General features: G+C 41.9%; 1 protein-coding gene across 3 annotated transcripts in view; it reads left to right on the forward strand.

Annotated features, from left to right (window-relative positions):
* The window catches only part of KDM4B (lysine demethylase 4B), a 91,023-nt gene that overhangs the window by 9,748 nt on the left and 59,978 nt on the right, over positions 1–21,297 (forward strand). For all 3 annotated transcript variants that reach the window (XM_084498374.1, XM_084498375.1, XM_084498376.1), the window contains exons 2-5: positions 2,684–2,846; positions 4,852–5,027; positions 6,255–6,369; positions 9,020–9,213. In XM_084498374.1, coding sequence (XP_084354500.1) covers positions 2,706–2,846; positions 4,852–5,027; positions 6,255–6,369; positions 9,020–9,213 — 626 coding nt within the window. In that variant the 5' untranslated portion in view covers positions 2,684–2,705. The remainder of the gene's footprint in view (positions 1–2,683; positions 2,847–4,851; positions 5,028–6,254; positions 6,370–9,019; positions 9,214–21,297) is intronic.

Genomic DNA, 21,297 nt, shown 5'->3' on the forward strand with positions numbered 1-21,297 from the left:
GCTGCTGAGGCGGAGGGGATGTGGCTGGAGCTGGTTCTCTGTTCACCTGAGCTCTGCAGCTAGTTTTTGTTGTAATGGCGTGCTTAATTTAGTCAGGTGAATGTATATTGCAGCCAGTGTTATCTAGGAAACACTGAGATGTTCCTTAGGATAAAGAGATGGGGTTAAACATGGGAAAATCCAGTGTGTTTTACCAGCTCTGTGCTGCAGAGCTGCGAAGTACCCTTCTTGTGCTGAGGTGAGTTCTTGTGCTGAGGCGAGTAAAACCTTTAATTAATTGGTCAAATTGTGGAAGTAATTTAGGATTCCAGCCCCACCCCACCCCCTGCCTTGTCTGAGGATTTCTGTGGGCTATTCTCCCAGTTCATTGAGTAAAAATTGAAGTTGCCTAAGGGCATCTTCGTGAGAAGATGGGATAGAACTACTTTTTTGGTGTCTTTCCTTTCCTAGTTGTGGACAAAACTGCAAATACTGGGAAGGCCTCCCTGGAGCAGATGGTGCTGGCATGGCTTCTCCTCAGGAAGGAGTTCGGGTTTCTCTCTCTCAGGGCCAGATACGCCAGAGCAGCCTGCATGCAGCGCGGCACTGCGCTCCTGCTGCGCGGCCCTGTGGCATTTCTGGTCCTGCTTTAAAAATAGCAGAAGTGTCCTCAATGTGATTGCGTTTGAACAGGAGTTTGGGGATGGTTTCTCTGTGTCTCCCACTTCTCTGATACTGGCTTCTGCTTCAGACTCTTCAACCGGGCCAGCCCCCGCCATTTGCTGGCGGAGAGCAGCGCCCTGAACCGGGCCCTGCTCAGCTCCAGGGGCAGGAGGTGCTCTTTGCTATCTTCATGCTTCTGGAAAACACTTCTATAGGTATAGATCCGATGTTTCTTATCTTCAAGTCCTGACCCTGAAACACAGGAAAGGCTTTTCTGCAAGGCTGTCAGAAATCTCTTCAGGCGGGGTCACCCTGCAGGCGGAGGGGCCGGCACAGGGCCGTTTGTCAGCCGGCAGGGGTTTCTGTCAGAAACGCAGTCATTGTGGGAATCTGTGAGGTGCTGAGCTAAGGGACTGGGTCCACAGCTTTTTACTAGGCTGATTTTGCTCAGGGATGCTATGGGATGCTCGAATTTACAGAGTCTGTTCACCGCGGATGCAGGAGAGCCTCGGCTCCTTCTAGGCCTGGGATTACTTGGAGGGCTGTGCTGGGGAGGGGTGCGGGCTGGCAGACCGCTCTTCTGAAACAAATCTGATGCAAAAGTTACTCTGAAAATATTCTGAAATTACAAGTCAAAACTGCTCGTTTCCCTTTGAAAGGAAAAGTGTTTAACCCAGTTAGAATTGGAAAGGAAAACTTGATGCTTCGGGACCCCATCTCTGCGGGACGTTTCCTCAGTTGCCGGTCTCTGGAGAAGGAGCTCTGTGCCACGCACACTGATTAAAACCATGATAGAGCAGCCTGGCTCTCTTTCTTCTTTCCCTAACTTGACGAGTACTTTTAGTAGCATTTGGAATACTTTCTCGCTAGGTCAAAATCAATTTAAATCCCAACACACTAGTGATTTTGAAGCCATAGCATTGCTGCGCTTTGTGTTATTCCCTGAAAGCCCCGTGGTGCCCTCTGGTGACGCCGTGGTGCTTTCCTGACATGGAGGAAGGGCCCGTGGCTGTGTTGGCGACTGAAATGCCGTTAAAATGTTTTGTTTGCCTTACGAGTTTCTAAAGTAGCCTTAAAAGGTTTGTTTTCAAAATTGGGATTGCATCCCGAAATTGTTTTGGATTTTTTTTCCCCCTCTGAATTTTGAAGTATTGAGAGGCGCTTTGAACATCTAGATATTTTAATGAATAGTCTGTCTCTCAGTTTTGTCTGTGTAAATATCAAATACAATCAAAGTGTAGGGAAATTACATTAAAAAACAAAACAAAACAAGACAACTTTTAAAATTTTTATGTTGCAGCACCAAGAAAAAAAAAAGAAGAAATACATTGCTAATACATTGGTCAAAGCTGTTCTATATTTAGTTTAAAAAAAAAAAAAAAGGAAAAAGCATTCTGATGGGGAACTGCGAGAGGCAGCCAGTTCCATGCATGCACTGCATAGATGCTGAAGATACTGAGAAGTTTGTTCTTGACTGCCCCTTGGGGAGACACGATTTCATACGATGAGTGGAGGGGCCCGATGTCAAGTCTACGTGCTATATTTAGGCCATATTTGAACTCTGAAGTGACACTGGTATTCCTAACATCGTTGTTTCCTCTGGCCTGCTCAAGTGTAGATTTGGTTACACGATGATAAATATGCTCACGTTAGTGTGACATTCTCCTATATGGAAATAAGAATTCACCACAGTGATTTCAACCATTTCAGAAGTGAGTTCTGTCACTTGTTACAGCTTCTGATGTCTCTTCACAGAAAAACAGTGGAGAAGTGCCTAGAACACCTTGTGCAGTTCCCTGATGCTTCAGTCTTCTTACGGCCCTGCTATCAAATAGGCTAATTGGATTTTTGGTCAGAAACCCTTCATAAGTAGATGATGCTACTTATAAATGCTTTCTTGGGTGTGGGGAGAGAGAAATGAAAAATATGTTGTTGCCTTTCTATACTTTACTAAAGCACATAGAAAGAACATAAAAAAAAAAAGAAAAAAACTATTTTTTATGCCTTTCTTCTTTTTCTCCCTTTTGTTTTCGCTGTTCAGGTGCTGCCAACCTACTGGAAATATGGGGTCTGAAAACCCAAGTCCGCAGAACCCTGGCTGTAAGATCATGACCTTTCGTCCCACCCTCGAGGAGTTTCGGGACTTCGGGAAGTACGTTGCTTACATTGAATCGCAAGGAGCTCACCGAGCAGGGCTTGCCAAGGTCAGTTCGCCTAGCTCCAGCGGCTGAGAGCTTTCTGAAGGCTACCTGCCTGAGATTCTTTTATGTGAGGTGCCTGTGCACTCACAAGTAATTTTTGTTCATGTGGTCAAGTGGAGGACGTTTCTGAAAATTGTACTTGCAATCTCTTTGTTTTGATTTACAGAGAGGAAAGGCGAAGGAGTTACAAGCCTTTCATAAGACTGAGAGAAGTGTTTATTTAAAGAATGTCTTCCCTCGATCCTGAACTAGAAAGCAAGAATATTCCTCTCCCTTACAGAGATGGGTTAAGGGTATTGCCAAAATAGAGAAATGTGGAGGTTTTCAGCTCCCCCAGATCATTGGGTGAAGGATCAAGCTTTTCAAGTCTACCTAGGTTTGGATGAGGACAAGGTTCCTAAGTCATATTTATATGAACGGATGCAGACTTCTTGCTCTTACCTTTTTTATGTTCTGAGCTAACTTGAATCTATACTTGTAAATGTGCTGTGTATGTGTGTGTGAGTCCCATCGGTATCCAAAAGCCTTTTTGGTCTTCTGGAAATAGTTCTCTGGCCAGCTCTGAAACCTTTTTCTGCCTCTTATTCACATTCATGCCTTTACGCTGAAACCAATGAAACATTACGAGAACTCTTCTGTGACACTTTTAAATTCCAGTACTTTAAATGCGACTGCTTGGAAGAAAAATAGAACGGATTCGGACTGTTTCTGTGGAAGTGTCATGTTACTCCATAGGCTGAGAGAGCATTTGTTCTGACAAGGTAGTTGTTAAACGTGGTATTTAGCAGAACTTAATAAAGCACAGCAGAGAAGTAAAGCTGTTGGGCATGAAATAATAGTTATTTCTTCTAAAACAGGTCAATTACTGTTTTTATTACAGTTCTAAGTAGAACAGAGTATTGATAAAAAGCTCTCTGTGTAATGTTTCCTTGTCCACTCAAGTGTACTAGCAATTATGTTCTGTGAGTCCGCTAGGGTAGATTATTTTAATAAAGGTTGTTGGTGAATTCCAGATGTTCTAAAGAAATTACTCTACCCGTAGGACTAAATCTCAGCATTTCAAGTTAATTTTTGTGCCTCCACTGCAACTGCAGTTCAGAACTGTTTAGTGGAAGCAGAGCTCATCATTTCCTAAAGGAACCATGCCCACAAAAATCAATAACTTGTCTTCACGTTCCCATAACTTTTTTTGGTAAATCCTTACACCAAATTAGATTGTAGATTTTTTTATTGTTATTTTTTTCATTCCACATGCCCGCTGAATGTTCTACTGATTGTTCTCTGATCTTGAGCCTAGAATTATTGGCAGCTCTGCTCTTTAAAATTACAGCTTTTTCTTCCAGATTCAGCACTGCTTTGCAGCAGTGTTTTTTCCTGGATGTGTTTTCCCCAGTTTTCTTTTGTTCTTCTCTACCCTTTACCCCTGATGTTGGGCCCATGATGTGTCCCCTATAATACAGAAATACCAACAGGAATAATGCAACAGGATTGTGACCCTTCCTAGTTTAAAAATAAACAAACAAACCAGCAACCCTTCAGTGAGTGAACTTCTAGGTGGAACAGTGATGTAGACTACTATAAAAGGTTACGGAGTTGTAGAGTTGCAGCATATTAAAGAAGCTGCTTGAGCCTTGATGCAGCTTCATGGAATGGCAGGTGAGAGAGGAATGCTGCTCTGGAGGGAAAGCACGTGCAGTCCTTTTGGCATGCAGTGTATTTCCTTGAAGTAGTTGTGGATCTTTTTGTCATTCACTGGCCATCTCCTGTGACCCCGTACTTATGGCAGTGCTGGCAGGCAGGCTGTGGGCCCTCTAAACATGTCAGCTAGTACTGTACTTCAGCAGTTGCAGAACAGGTGTCTTGTCATATGCGCTCGTTATTTGAGATGCTGCTGTTATCTGATAACATGCAGCAGCAGGGTGAAATACCTTCCATTTAAACGTGTTTTCTGTAGTAAAAATTGTGTTTGCCTGTTGTGAACTTGATTTTTTTTTTTCCCCTCTTACAGGTGATTCCTCCAAAGGAATGGAAGCCACGAAAAACCTATGATGACATAGATGACATGGTTATCCCAGCTCCCATTCAGCAGGTGGTTACAGGCCAGTCGGGGTTGTTCACCCAGTATAACATACAGAAGAAACCAATGACTGTGGGAGAGTATCGGCGTCTGGCTAATAGTGAGAAGTATGTTAGTGTTAAGTATGCTCACTTTGTGAATGGGGGAGTAGTGCAGAAAGCCTGAAAACTAACTGAAAAGAAAATGTCGTCAGCCTTGTTAAATAGGAAGCATTTTGGAGGAAACAAATTTTTCTTGATGGTTGACAGCCAGAATCTCAAACAAGTCATAACTTGATGTGTTTGGTTTATCTTTGATCTTTTTCTGGGGGTTGGTGAAGAATGATTCTTTGAAGTCAGTATTTGGCTAAGAATCTGCCTGAAAAGAATGGCTCCGAGAAGAGCTCTTGGTCTGTTAATGGATGTCCTGGGCAATGTGTTCCATTGCTCAGGTACAGATATGAGTATATTTGAGTGCCTGAGCTAATATTAATAGCATGAGTGTTGTCTGAACATGGGAACATTGGGAACACTTCAGTTTGCTGGGACAAGCTAACTGATACAAGCTGCAGTTGCATTGTTTTTCCAGAGCTCTGGACTACCATGAGTTTTAACTCAGGCATTACTGATGTCATGCAATCATGAAATTTGCTAACACAGCCTGTACAAGCACCTTGCCTGTGTTTAGCAAACTGTGATAACTTCACCTCATGCACCATTAGGACGAGGATCTGATGCTTCACTTAAATGCTCATCCTGTTTGTCCGTACACACGAAGAGGTTTTGAAGAAAGATTTAAAAGGCAGTAAACAATGTGACTCTGAGTAGAATTAAAAGTGAGATGCATCTTCAGTAACCTCCTGAGTCTGCCTACTTTCAATATTAGCTTATTTTTACAGCCACTAGGAAATGAAGAGAGAAGAAAAGTTTACTAGTGTAAGTTGCAGGACTGGAAACACAAAGACCTGAGTTCTGTGCTCGGCTATGTCCATGCATTATGACATGACCTTAGTTCACCTTATGTTTTTCTTTGCTCTTCCCTCACCCCTTGCTGAATTTAATGCTTTTATGATATAATAACATAGATAATTTTCCTGTAATTTGTACGTTGGTTTGAGATAATTAAATGGAAGATGTTATAAAAACATGCTTCACGTCCAGTTTGCTGTGTGCTGTATAGAATCTGCTTCCCAAACTATAGCCTAGCCTTTTTGTAATGTTAACTGGTGGGAAAGGCAATTCCAACTCGGCATCTCACAGTGCTGAGACATGCACTCTTCTTGGCAATCGTTTTATGTCTGTGGTGAGTCTTCCTTGGGACTTGTTGCATCCTTACCCCTTCTGTGTTCTTATCAGGTATTGTACTCCACGCCATCAAGATTTTGAAGACTTGGAGCGCAAGTACTGGAAGAATCTCACATTTGTCTCACCAATTTATGGGGCTGATATCAGCGGCTCACTATATGACGCAGTAAGTAAAAGGCTCCTTGTTATTTTTTAATGTGTTCACGGACTTTCCTTTATTGCTCTTAACTTATTAAGGAACAGTAATTTAGAATTTGCTTGTTTTACCAACTTAAAAAAAAAAAAAAAAGTTAACAACGTCTTTATTTTTCTCTCATTAGGAAATTGTGACTGAACTTTCCAATGTCCCTAGAGATTCTGGATAAAAGAGGCAGTGAAGCCTGTGAAAGCTTAGTTTTACTAGAAAAATGAGGGAAAATGGGATTTGAAAGAGTTCTTAGGAAACATATGGCAGAAAACTGTATAAAGTGTGTATAAAAGGTTAAACAAAACTGGACTGGTGATAATGATCAGGGTTTAATGATATTTCCAAATTTATATGGTGGCATGTAGGTAAATTAAAGGTATTCTGCTGGTCCTAATCTCTTTCATGGTAGTTTATTTAAAGAGAGGAAAAAAATAGGGATTTCACCTGTACCTTAGAGAGCTGGAAAAGCAGTATTTCAAGGACTTGGGCCCTTTATCAGATACACTCTTTGTTATCCCTTGTTGAAGTTTTTTGGTAACTGATACAATTAAACTCTTTACATTTGTATTTTTTCTCCGTAGACAGTTACATTAGGACATAACACGTGTGCTAATTTATGTTACAATTCAAACTGTTTTGGCTTTTCCTTGGTGAAATTACATCCTCTGCTTAAAGTACTCGTGATGTGATTCCTTCTACTGTAAATTATAAAGGTTGCTTATTTTCTTACTGTGTTTAGGCAGCTAATTTAAAGCTGTGCCCCTCGTCTGTAGTTTTCTTTTGAGTAAAACGTTGCCTAATTTTTGGAGTGTTGTGTGATTGGCCACAGTATAAACTGTGTGTTGGTGTAAAAGTGTCTTTTTCTTATCAATGTAATAAGGAATTAACATAGATTTGAATAGATTGGAATAAACATAGATTGGAATAAACATAGATTTCCGAGGTTTTCACAGCCATGGACATCAGAGTTACCCAGTATTCGGTGCTCTGTTGGGAGTAGCACTTTCTTGTCCAAGTGCAAGCTTTAGGAGAAGTAGTTTCTGCACATAGCAAATGTAAGTTGTTTCATTCAGTTAAGCTAAAATTCCTCTAAGCAGAAATTAAATAATTGGATTACTAGGTACGTCTAAAGAGCACTTCCTGTTGACCAATTACAGATACTGCTGCAAGCATAGAGGTATCAGAGTAATGAAAATAATTCTCTGCCCTACTTTTCCTGTCACTTTTCAGCTGCTTGCTTTCTTCATCCCCTTCTTCTCATATATATATTTTTTTCTCTTTGAGATTGATTTAGAAAGTTTCAAGATTGAACAGCTTGAGTTTTGCTATCTGGCCATTACTCCACCAAAAGGATGAAGCTGGGGTGTGCTTGCATACCTGCCAGTTACTTGCCTGCACGTTAAATACGATGAGGAAAGGGGTGTAAAGGAGACTGTTAGTTTCCTTTTGGAGATAGTAACATTCTTTCAGCAATCTGAAGGTTAAAGATTTTTATCAATTCATTTGGCTTTTATATTTCATGTTGAAGTAGAGAAAACACAGCTACCAGTTTTAGAACACTTCCTATTACTGCATTTTCTGTTTAAATATTGATAATAACAAAGCTGTCTTCCCTATTCTTTATGTGAAGCACTGAGCTGATGTAGAGTCCTCTGCCACTTTGGCTGCGTTTCAGCCTAGTGTTTCTCATCATCTGATACATGTTCGCCAGGTGAAGAGCATCTGGATGGAATATCACTGAGAGAAGTGGTTTTTACCTTTAGTTTATCTTGAGCTTATTAGTAGATCAGTTACTTAATAGTAGAGTATCACGGAGTACAAGTGCCTCTTCAGAGAACACATTTAGCTAGTAATCAGTCCCTTTGCCACAAAGTAATGGTAATGCATCCTTTTCATGGTCATTGATGAACGTTAAAAGTACTCAGCTCTGTGAGGCCGCACCTCGAGTACTGTGTTCAGTTTTGGGCCCCTCGCTACAAGAAGGACATCGAGGTGCTTGAGCGGGTGCAGAGAAGGGCGACGAAGCTGGTGAGGGGCCTGGAGAACAAGTCCTACGAGGAGCGGCTGAGGGAGCTGGGCTTGTTCAGCCTGGAGAAGAGGAGGCTCAGGGGTGACCTTATTGCTCTTTTTAGGTACCTCAAGGGAGGCTGTAGCGAGGTGGGGGTTGGCCTGTTCTCCCACGTGCCTGGTGACAGGACGAGGGGGAATGGGCTTAAGTTGAGCCAGGGGAGTTTTAGGTTAGATGTTAGGAAGAACTTCTTCACTGAAAGGGTTGTGAGGCATTGGAACAGGCTGCCCAGGGAAGTGGTGGAGTCACCATCCCTGGAAGTCTTCAAAAGACGCTTAGATGTAGAGCTTAGGGATATGGTTTAGTGGAGGGCTGTTAGCGTTAGGTTGGAGGTTGGACTCGATGACCTTGAGGTCTCTTCCAACCTAGAAAATTCTGTGATTCTGTGATTCTGTAAGCTTTCTGGCAGCAGGTGGAAATAAATTAATGCAAATACAGGAACCCTCCCGGACAACACTAGGATATCCACATTTTAAGGTTCTGAAAAGAAGCTGTGGACTATTGTGGTTCTACAGCAAGTCCTGATATGTACCAGTAAAAAATATTTCTTTTGAATTATAGGATGTGGAAGAATGGAATATTGGCAATCTGAACACCCTCCTAGACATGGTGGAACACGAGTGTGGTATTATTATAGAAGGTGTAAACACTCCGTACCTCTACTTTGGGATGTGGAAGACAACGTTTGCTTGGCATACAGAGGACATGGATCTCTACAGTATCAACTACTTGCATTTTGGGGAGCCAAAATCCTGGTAAGTGGCAGAGTACTGATAGATGCTGACTGTGTACCTTTGCTCTGTACTTGAAGAAAGGGATTTTGCAGTGATCTCTAAGGCTACCCAATTCCGTAAGGCCTACCTAATCTCTTTTTTTTTTTTTTTTCTTTTTTTTTTTCCCCTCTCCTACTCTACATTTGAAAGCAATTTTATTTTCTTAATTGCTAACTTGGTTGGAGGCCTAATTCCTAACTTTGTAGAAAAGTAGTAGAATTAGAGACACTTGCTGATTAAAACAAATTTCAACATTTGGGGCTTTTTTGAAAACTAATGCACACGAGCAAATGATGATAGGAACATATAGGTGCTTCAGACTCACTTTAATAGTGGAAGGCTGTTCTTGCATTGTGTTGTTGGCAGGGGACATCTGTTACCTTAAAATTTCCATTGTTTAGATATATAAATACACTTTCAAATCCAGGGACAAGGTAGGTCCATGTGCTCCTTTTTCAGGGTCAGTTCTTGGAATAACAATAAGTATTTTTCAACACTGTTCATGCATAGACAGGTTGGAAATAATTTTAAACAAAAGTAATCAATAGATGAGGATGAAATTAAGAAGCTAGGAGATCTGGAATAAGTTGACAAGAACCAATATTCTTTTTTCTCAAGCCTCCCTTTTAAAAGTATAACCAGAGAGACTTAGCAACCCAGAAGAGCTCTGCTGAAGATCTTGATGTGACTAATAAATATTGACATTTGCGTGCAAATTAGAGCTTAAATGTCACTGTGAAACTGCTGTCATTGTGCCCTGGCACTGGCAGACAAGATCCTCCCATCTCTCTGCAATATGAGTCCCCGGTGACACCACATATCTCCAGGCTGTTAGTGCCTGCAGGCACATAAAAGCTACCAACAGCAGAGATGCTATGATGAATGGAGATAGTGTTCTTCCACAGGCTTGAAAAGGGGTGGAAGGAGGGGCTGGATCTGTAACATTCAGCTATAGTCTTAATGTGAACATTTTAAATCTTTCCAACATGTCAGGAAATTTGTTGCCACAGCATTTGTGATTCTTAGTCTCCCTCGTTCGATGTGATTTTGCAGAATCGTTTATGATGCCTCTGTTAAACAAGTTTGATCTCAAGAAACATCTCTCAGGATTATGAATGAAACGTGACATGCTTTCATTTTAGATACTGTCAAATTTTTAAATTCATCTTCAGAAGCAGTTCATTCAAAATTGTTTTTATTAGGCCCTCATCTCCAGTAGGTGGTGCCACCAGCACACAAGACCCACTTACTCTCCTTTGCACAGGCGTGGCAGTGACCATCAGCAAAGTCCCCTCTTTAGCGTGGCGGTGTCAGCACACACGAGTTAACTGCTCTAGGAGTTGTACAGGTGGCTGGCCTTGAGGTTTGCATTAACATCGTGTGGTCATGGCTGTATCTGACCACTCCTACTGTGCTTACATGTTACGAGTTCTGCTCCGCCCGTCTTCCGCTTATTTTTTGCTCAGGGTCCAGAACAGAGGGTTCTCTTTCAAAAACAAAAATAAGAACAGGTTACCTGGAAAAGAGAGGCAGGTCACAACGTGCAAACAATGGCTGCTCTGCTTAGGAACGAACAAGCTCTGGCATTGTGAGCAAAAGTTAGAGGACAGGTACTAAATGAAATGTGCACAAAATATGTATGGCCTGAACTACACTTTTTCTGCTTATATCTTAGGATCTTCATGTCGGTGGTGGTGGCTTTTCGTTGTTTTGTTGTTTGGGTTGATTTTTTGAGTTTTGTAAATAACAATATGTGGATAGCAACATATTGTGTCTGTCATAAGGATGATAAACTCATTGTGTGAAGCTGTTGCCTCATCTGTGCAAAGCAGCGTCTTTTCCTTATGTTCATATGCTTTTTTTTTTTTTTTTCCTGTGGAAAATACAGATTGCATAGCAGAAAAACAAAGAAAGCCTCCAAGAAGGAAAACCCAAAACACCTGTGTGTAGCATGTTTGTATGAATTAGGGTAAGATTCAGGAAGAATTAGAAATAGTAGATTGAAAATCGTATCTGGCAAATACCAAATCTTAGAAGTTCTTAGTAGCTTTTATTTCTGTCTAATCCTATTGAGGATTTCAGGGGGTATGCTAGGGAACACCTGATATTCCCTAAGAGGGATTTTAGTTGTTGAAAAGTTCAGCCTCTGCTGCTTATAAATGGAGAAAAGAGATCATAAAATCTTCTTGTAAAAGAGCTCAAGTCTTGCTGGTTGAAAATCAGAGCAGGGATGCGCTATGCAGCTGGCTGGGGGGTGAGGTGAGGGGAAAGAAGGCACTTTTACCATGCTTAAAAGGAGGGGAGGTTGGGATTTTTTCATCCAGATTTACAGGTCTTTTTATGGTAACAAGTTCTGTAAGCCTTACGTGGTGGGGGGAAGAATGAGGATTTTGAGGTTAGGCCATGTTTTGGGTAAAACATTTTCCTGTTCAAGTGAGCTTCTTACATAGATAACTGCATAAGGCAAAAAATAGATGTATTGTGACAGGATGCCACTGCTGGTTTGGCTGGCCTTCTTGCTGTTCCCCGAAGCAGCAGGCAAGAGTATGTCACTTGCCCAAGTCATTTCTTCCTTCTTCTTCACTCTGACAACTTCTGTTAATGAGCTCTTAAGCTCTTCTGTGAAGAAGCATGGGCTTTTGAGGGGTAAATGTGAATACCATTTTGAGCAGACTGGAACTTTCCAGGCACATGAGCAATAGCCCATCTTCTGGATACGGTTGCAGTGATCCCAAAGGTCAGCTGGGGGAGCTCGTGGACTTCAGCGATGAAATTCCAGTGGTGCAGCCTGGCTTTACTCGGAGATGGCTAAAATGTTAGTTCTGTTTTTTTCTGGCACTACCACTGTGGAAATTTCCCAGCTTCCTTCATCCTTTTTATAGACTCTTTGACTCTGACAGTGATCATCTTAGAAGCACCTCAGGGAATAGCAGGAGTGTGGAGAGTTACGAAGTCTACCAGTTTGGGGTTGAGCTCTAAAATAAGAGGCAGAGTTATTGTTTGGCTGTCAGAGATTTTTATATAGTGAAACCAAGCACTCCGTATATTGGTAGTATTCTGCCTCAAAATTGTCTGTTCAAAACATAACTCTTTCTTCATGTCCCTCATAAATTATCTTGGGCTACTTTAATTCAGGCTGTGTAACCAGAGCCCTGCTTTGCAGGGTAGCAAGTGGGAGCAGTGAGAAGCCATCAGCTCTGGTTCTTTTTAAAGACAAGGTAAGAAAGGAATAGGGCCTTTTGCAGTTAGTTCCCAGACTTCATCCAAGCGAGTTAGGCAAGAAGTGGACATGTTTATTTTTCGTGGAAGAGGTGAAGTACCTTCTTGGGGAAGTCTGGATACAGTCAGACCACAAAAAGCCACCTCAGTGGACAAAAGCTGCAAAAGCAATCTCTCTCTTTTGCAGGTCAAGGAGGGTAGTTATTGAAGGATTATTTTGCATATATGTATTTATTTCTGTCTTCAGAATTCTAGGTTATACCTCTTGCAAAACAGGTACTTTGGGGAGTGGGATTGGAGTTGAAATAAATGTTTGTGGTTCAACAACTGAAGATGACTTCTTTGTACAACCTAATGAGCAGCTGCTTGGCCGTACAACTCCTTGATTAATATGTGTCTCTTTCACTGCACTGAAGTCCTGCTGCCAACACTTTCTTGTGCCATTCCTTTTCCGCGAGCTAAGTAGAACAGACTGTAGCAAAATGAGTTCTCTGCGCAGCGTTGTGTTCTTGGGGATGCAGCTTAAAATGTTGTTCAGTGCTAAGTGAAGTACTGCAGCAGTAAAGGGTCATCCAGTGATGGGGGAGAGGAAAAGGGGTAATGGAAGACAGTTTTTTTTTCCCTGCTTCCAGTATCATTAAATGATTCATCTGTACTTGTAGATTGAAATGAATTTATTTCTTAAGTTTTGTCCCATACCAAGAAGAATGACCACCATTTGTCTTGAACCAGTATGATTGCTTCTGTGAAGATACCTATACTGGCCCTGTAGGATTCTACTTGCCTATTATTAAAGTTGATCACCTTTTTGATGCTCTGTTCCTCAAGTGTATCTGGTCTACATTGTAGTCACACTTCTGTTGATTTAACTAGAAAATAAGTCAGATTGGACTGAAGAGGTAATATGGAAGGTGTGGGCACTATCCATCAAATGTGCCATGAATTTGTTGGGAAACTTCATTTTAAGCTTCTCAGGCAGGGAGCTGCCAGATTGAGTCTCTTGCTTGCTTGTTTCTCAAATTATAATAAAATGTCCCTCTCACATTAGTAGTTTAATTACAACCTTTTCATAGTCCGTCTTCATTTTTTTTCCAAAAGTTTGAATGTATTTCATTTTGCAGCCCTATATTAAACCTCTTGTGGTAGGAGTTTTTACTGTATCAATTATACATATTATGTATAATTACCTTGTACATTCATATGCTGAGATCTAAAATAGAGCATATTGTCAAATGACGCTAAGAGAGGACTGATTTTTTATAGTGACAGAAGCAACAAAACTGCATGCCAAGTATAATACTTCATGGTTATTATGGCATTTTATTGAGGAATGTGTGTGTCTCAGCCCTTGCTGTTTCAAAAGCGTATTTTTAAACACTGAGATACTCCACCATCATTTCATTTTATTCCATCCCATCTCTACAAAAATGTGAGTGCATAGATGTGCGTTGTGGTCTTGCGTATCAGTGATGGAGGTTCTCTTCCTGCGTTAGATAAGGGTGATTGTTTTACACTTCTGAATTGCCACAGCAGTAGTAATCACACAGATTTAGGGTAACAAAATAAGCCCCATGGTCTAATGCTGCCAAAGCAGCACAAACCAGCACTTCTCACCTTACAGGGTGGTGAGCAGTGCAGCCTCAACTGGTTTCATTTGAGCCTCAGAAAAGCTCTCCTCTTGGGCACAGCGGTGCTGAGACCTTTCATGTCCCTTGGCCCTGAGAAGCCAATGCAATGCCAATCTTTGCAGGGCTTGCAGTAGTAAGGAAGTACCCAAGGAAACTGGAAATGATCTCCATGTGAACTTGGTTGAATACACTTAAGAGGCAGTACTGTCTCCATCTTGTTTTGTCAACACGATGACAGCTGACCGGGTAATAAGGTCATTTTTCTCTGATGTTTTGTGACTGATCTTGCCATATTGCAACATTTTTTGATACTTTTTTTGTAAGTATTAGTGGGATGTTATACTGTAATCTGTCTCTCAGAAACTGCAGGTGTTAAACCAGAGTGACACTGAGGATGGTAATCAATTTCTATAAAATGTCTCTGTTTCCTTATCATGATGGATGTTTAATCCCCCTTTAATTAAGAGAGGGAGCCAGCTTTAGCTTTTAAGTTGTATGGTCTCCTTTCTAAAATGTTCCCTTGTTGAAAGTGGATCATGCCTAATCTGTTTGACTTTGATATCACATAGTACACTTTTGCCAGAACAGCAGTTTATGTGGAATTAAGGACAAATTACCCAAGGAATTTTAAAATAATGTGATTAGTTGAAAGCATTGGTCACTGATAGAATTACATTTTTAAAAACCACTCTAGAATTCTGTGTTGTAAAGGTCTCAACACTGCTTCCTTGAAAGTATGTAGGATTACCTGAAAACTTTGGTTGCAGTATTTTAGGATTCCTACCTTCTTTCTTCCTGTTCTCTAGCCATGATGTCTGTGCAGGCCAAGTCTTTCTGTTGGCACTGAGGAAAATGAAAACGAGTCCAGGGGAGGGCTTGTTTGTAGCATCTGCTTTTTAATAAATTCGTAGTATCTCTTACTGATGCCACCAACAACATGGAAATAGCACTTTTTCTAAGAGTGATATAATGGGGGAGATCTAAAGCAGAACGTGTTTGTTCCCCTGAGAGTGGATTGTACAAGGAGCCAACCCTCTTTATTCTTGGCTGATAGCATGTACTAAAGCAGCTGCAGATATGCAAGTGCTGAGCATCTTACTGCTGATTTTATTTTTCATTATTGTCTTAGGGAGCACTGCAGCTGTTGTAGTCAGAATTCTTGTCCTGTCCTCCCTCCAGGACAGAAAACGTTGATCCCTGGAAAACTGTCTTGGGGAAATAAAATGACCTAATGCAGGCACAGAGCTCCACTCTTCCAGGTTCTCTCTTTCTTTTCGATGCAGGACACGGGGTCCTTGTCCCTGTTTCCCCTGCGTGGTGTTCTCCACCATCCTCCTGCTTTAACACACGCTCACATATTTTGCAGTTTGTTGTGGGCTTCATGTAATCCCATTTAAAGCAGCTGGACTGAGTGTTTGATACCGACTTGTATGGCAGCAGGGGGAAGGGCACTTGTCCCTTGCATCATTTATTGCCTTCTATTACAGTCCCTCAGGGAGCCATTGCACAGGGCGGTTGAATCACTGAATTGATCAGATGTGATTAGAAGTCTGGATTATTGGGATCTCAGTAACCCTTGCACCCTGGAGATCCTGTGAGTTTCTTAAAGGCAGATTAGCAGGAATCACAGAGGCGTTTTGCTCTTGAGGCAGCTGAGGACTCTGAATTGGTTGAATTGGTACAGTGGCTTTTTTTTTCTTTTCCCTCTCCATACAGAGATTTTTATTTTTATTTTCTGAGTTTCCTTGCCCCATTTCTTGGCTTCAGGGAATTCAGAAGAAGGTTCTGCAGCCTTCTCCCTCACCCCCCTTTGATCCCCAAGGTCTTCAACCTTCCTTGGGTAGCATACGAGGCTGGCTTGTTTTTAAATGGGTGTGCACGTTTGCTGTTTGTGCGTTCCACTCTGTGACAGTAGAGATTTATCGACTTGTTGGGGTGGAATGGGGGAGAAAGGAGAGGCAGAGGAAGGCCATTTGGCAGCGAGGGGCTCCTTGCAGCTCACAAATTTCCTTCCAGCCTCTGCTATCCCATGTAATCTGTTTTACAGCTTTGCAGTTTTGGATTGAAAAAGTAGAATTTATGGTGATGGTTGATTTATAGATTAACTGCAACACCATTTACTCTCAGGCAGATTTGGCAAAGCAAGACCCTTTTCTGTTGATAAAAGGGATAGAAGAAGGAACACTGATATTCATTAAAAGAAATCAAAGGAAAGGAAGATAAAGTATGACCAGGCAGAGCAGCTTTTCACTCTGCTACATCTTCCACAACTGCTAGGTGAAGGCTGCTTTGGGTTTCTGCATTGAGAATTTGTGTGCATGTTGATTTTGCTCCGAGATTCATGAAAGGAGTGATATATTGAGATGCAGAGTTGCATCCCCCTGTAATTCACTGATAAATGAGAGCAGTGCAGCAGTGAGTTATTAATACAGCCTTTCAAGCCTCATATACCGCAGTCATTAGTTAATCAATACAAACCTCACTATGCTGCTGATATTCAAACGAGCCTTCCCCCGGGCTCCCCTAGGGCTGAGGGCGCTGTTAGTCCTGGAGGTGGTGCTGTGCCTGAAGGATGATGTAACCCTCACGAAAAAGGGGCCGTTGCAGCGTAGTAGGCTGCTTTACGAGTCCGAGGGATCGGCGTGTGGTGGGGACTGGAGTGTTTTTAATGTAGTTAAGTCACCAAACCAAACTGTACGAAGCACTAGGAGCCCAGGGATGTGTGATGGGGGTTATCTTCCAAATCAGGTGCCTGCAGTTGGAACAGGATTTTTCTTTCTAATGGGCTTGGAGTTTTATTGTGGTGTTACGCTGTTGTAGATCGATTATTAGAAGATAACTTTTCATGATGCAGGGGAGGCATGGTATTCTGGGCAGGTAGGACTTGCACATTGCCCTTCTGCACTCACTCTCATCTAACACAAAATATTGTGAAGGCCACAGCAGACTCAGACTGATGGGATCAGCTGTGTAAACCCTCTGAGGAGGGGCTGTTGCTCTATAGGAATGGGTGAAGTGACCTCAGCCAGCCGGCTGGCTGTTGGTATCCATTCACTCTGCTCCTTTCACTCAGCTCTGTCACATCAGTGCTTTTTCTTCTTCTCCTCCCAGCTGATGTCCTCTGCTCTTTTTACTATTCTTATTCTTGCCTAAATCCCCTGCAGAAGATACAGTATTAGTACACACTTTGATACCATTTGATTTTTCAGTGTATGCATTTTGCACCCATCTCTATTGTGTGTGTTTAGTTTCCTGAAATTAAAAACAAAATTTAAAAACTCCTACAAGTTGGGGTTTGCCTGCTAGTGGTTGTTCTGAGCCTAGCAAAGTGACAATCCTTCTAATCCATGGCTCATCTTTGTGCTCTTCTGTAATGATCTTGAGAGGTGGTAATGCTGCTCTGTGATCTCATTCTTATTTTTATAGTGGTGTCTTCAAGTGGGCTCCTACTCCAGCATTTAATGCGTGTGCTGCCGCTTCCGCCAGCACTAATAATTCATCACAGCTCAGTAGTCCCAGTCTGGATTGAAAGAAGCGTGCCTTTGATCCAAGAAGGCTCTTGCTGAAACTCATTCTTGCGTTTTGAAAGTGTCTGCTCAAAGCTCAGGCCTGATTTGAAATGAAGATCTATGGAAGTCTGACAGGATCACAGATTGGTTTTAATAACTGAGCCTTTTGAACGGTGCACTCTGCCACTGAGACAAGATGGGAGGGAGATGTGCTTCTATGCTTCACGGAGCTCTTTCAGCATGATCTGACTTGGGCCCTGGGGGAGAACGAGCTTGCAAATTCCAGCTTGGCGTGGCCCTGAAGCGGGTTGGTTCAGAGAAGGAACCAACAGTGGTACTGCAGAGCTTTGTCTGTATTCGCGTTTTGTTAACACATTGGCAGAAATCAGCGGGGATTTTTTTCTTTGCTCAGGAGAGAAAATTGACATTGGGTGACGCCAAGTGCAGTACAAGTGTAGTTTAAAATAACAGAAGCCTATCGTAATGGCAGTACTTAAATAGCACTCTGCGTCGTTGGAGTGCTGTGTGATTGTTAACTAGTTAATGTTCTAAGTAACATCTGTGCTGGGTTTCTAGCCACTTCATTTCTAACTGGACAACTGACGTGGCAAGGGGGATTGAGTAGACGAAACACAGGAACCTTTACGAGCTGTGTCACTGATCTTTATCAGACCTTAGCTCCAGCACTCCTAGTTCTGATGCCGGTGGAGCACAGGCACTGGCTTCAAAGGCGTTGCTGTGGCTTGTAACAACCTCGTTTGGTGGCTGAGGATCATTACATCTTTGGAATGTTTTCTTCCTCCAAAAGGAAATGTGTGTAGTGGCATTGCATCTCTAGCACAGGGGGTTTCTGCATTCAAAGATACCTTTCATTACTAACCAACAGATTTCTTTTGGTCTGCTGTAGGAAGCTATTTGTATTCTTCTCCAAAAGCAGCAAGCAGGAGCAAACATGTGCTGGTGCCCAGTGAAGGAGGCAGCTCTCACAAGCCAGTTGGCACAAGATAAAACATCTGTGATCTCCCCTGGTTACCTCTTTTTCTCCAGGTTTCTTGAGTTGTGTTGAGGCCTTTTTATCGTGTAAGGGCTTTGAAGCACAATCTTTGCTTCTTTTTGTGTTGGTACAGTTTCCATTATGAAAGGAACCAGTAATTAATAATCTGATTACCAGTTTAGGGAAATAAATGTGATGTGAACAGGTTCTTCAAAACAAATAACAGCGAATGGTAAGAGGATGCATATTATAGTCATTCATCTCTGTTGAATTGTATACTAATTATCTTCTTGGCCAAACTGAATGAATAAATGATTTCATAATGTTTTCCCCCAAACACCTTTTCTTAGTAAAATACCCCCTTCATACAGCTCATTCACTGCATGCAGAAGCAGACTGTGGGTTTATTTTGTGCATGTGGAAGTAGAATCACTCCAATGTGATTTGTAATTTTGTGCTTTGTGCCCGGCATTTGTTGCTGTGAAGCTTACTGGACTGTTACATTGGTAGTCTTTCCAAGACCAGATGGTTGTTCATATTTAAACTCCCTGTTTTAAAATAGTATTTAAAAATTGCATTTGAGTTCTGGAAAAATCTTATATTCTCAGTTCTAGGTTAGTTCTAGGTTAGTGAAACAATGTGAAATGTTTAATTGCCTGGTTGTCTTCTGCACGGTCTGAAGTTTTGAGTTCAGGTGCACCTCTTGAAAATTTTTATTGCTTTAAAATCAGAAATTTAAAAAGCTGCTGTCTGATGCTAGTTCTTGAAACGAATGTCTCTAATACCATTTCTAGCTCATGGTAGCTTTAAGAAGAGCCTTTTGATGAGAGTGATTTAACGACTTGTGATCCGTAACCGTTGGTAATCTTCCAGCAGTTGATCCATTAGGATTCGATACAAAGTCCAGAGTGGCCTGAAATATCCTGCCTCATGTTGCTGCAGAACAAACTGGGTTGTAATTGCCCAGACGTCAGTTTCTTAAGGGAAGGAGGAGGTTTCTCATCTTGGGTGTTCTGTTAAGAGCAAAATTACTTGCTACTTCTCGGTATTGTGGTTGGCAGTGGGGTTGATAATTAGACAGCTATGCTAATGGAAGGGGGATCTTATCATGTGGAATAGCCTCCACGCTGAGAGCGCTCACTGTTACCTTTCTGAGCAGGTTTTGTCCTGGTTTTCTTCCTGTGCTCGTTCCCATAGGGTTGCATTTGAGCAGCTGACTTCAGAGCTCATTTTTCTCTGAGCTTTAGAAGACAGGTTGATTTGGTGTGCTCGGTTGTAATCTTGTTCTGTCATTACCTATTTACTCCTTATTATGGCTTTTTGAGCAGATACTCCCAAGCCTCTGTGTTTATCTTTCTTCCTATGTGTATTTCAATAAAAATGTCATTATTTGAAATCATTGACACTGCTGGTTAAAGATACTGAATTCCATCATCTATTGTCCTGTAAAATGATCCATTAAAGATAAAACTGCAGACACTCAATAAAGGTTTTTTCCTAGGAACAAGGAGCTCTCTGATCCGTGTGCGGTCTTATCTCCGGAGCACGTGTTTGCATTCTTGATGCAGAGGAGCCACAACAGAGGGGGACAGATGAGGGAGGCCAGAGATTTTTTCCTTTCCAAATGGTGATTGTGAGAGGTGGAACTGAATACCTGAAGTAAATTCACTGTTGGATAACCTCAGATACTGATGAGGAGAAGAAGAAGTGGTGTTGATTGCTGTCTCTTAACAAATTGGGAGGGAGGAAGGGATGAAGGACTGCTAAACGTGGAGGACAGTAAAGGAGAGGAAAAAGAGAGCTGGCTGAAGGGTAGGGAGCTGACAGTGCTCGCGATGAAGGAGCATTCCATTCTTGTTGTTGAAATGCCTTTTCTCCAGACAGGCTGCAAAACCAGCTTTAAGAACAGTGCAGAAAAACTCTGATTATTGCTCTGAGCTCTGTTTTGACACTGCTAGGAGATGTATTATAAATACTTTACCTTGTAAAAAAAAAAAAAAAAAAAGGTCCTAGAAACAGGATGTGAACTTTGCAGGCGAGGAACTCCTCTGCACATAGTAGTGGCTCTTACGGCTTCTATCAGGTGATAAATATTCTTGATAGACTAAGGTTTGGTGTTTTGTTTTTTTTTTGGAAGCATTTCTGCTGTCAGGGAGGCTAAAGATGTTGAAGGTTAAGGTCCAGATTATGCATTTACGGACACACTTTATCTTACAGAGATTGAAATAATAGCTTTTTATTCTGCCTGTCACCACCGAGAGTAGGCTGGCATTTGAATCTTCAAAGGGTCAATATTTTTGGCACAACTAAATCTGCTTTGAAGACAGATAACTAACCCCCAGCTTGACGCGTGGTCTTAGGCATTTTAAATGTGCTTTCGCTTTTTGTTTGCGTTCCTTATTTCAGTAATTATAGCGTGTTAAACTGTGTGGGCCCTGTTTGGCCAGACCTTGTGCAGACACTGTGAAATTAACTTTCTTACCTTCTAACAGGAATCGGGCTGAAGTGACATTTCTGAAGCTGAACCTCTGCCCGTGGTGCCCAATCCCCAGTAGAGAGCGGGCGCTTGCGGTTTAGTAATCTAGTAATTGCTTAATTGCTCCGTTTTGGCGAAGGAGAGGCCAGGCTGCTGACGTGCACGGTGTCGTAACTATCCAAACCTGTGCGCCTGTGTCACAGCTGTAGCAAGAAAAGGGCTTGGAAGCTTTGAGGGAAG

This window comes from Aythya ferina (genome assembly GCF_964211825.1).
Source record: "Aythya ferina genome assembly, chromosome: 26".
Lineage (NCBI taxonomy): Eukaryota > Metazoa > Chordata > Aves > Anseriformes > Anatidae > Aythya > Aythya ferina.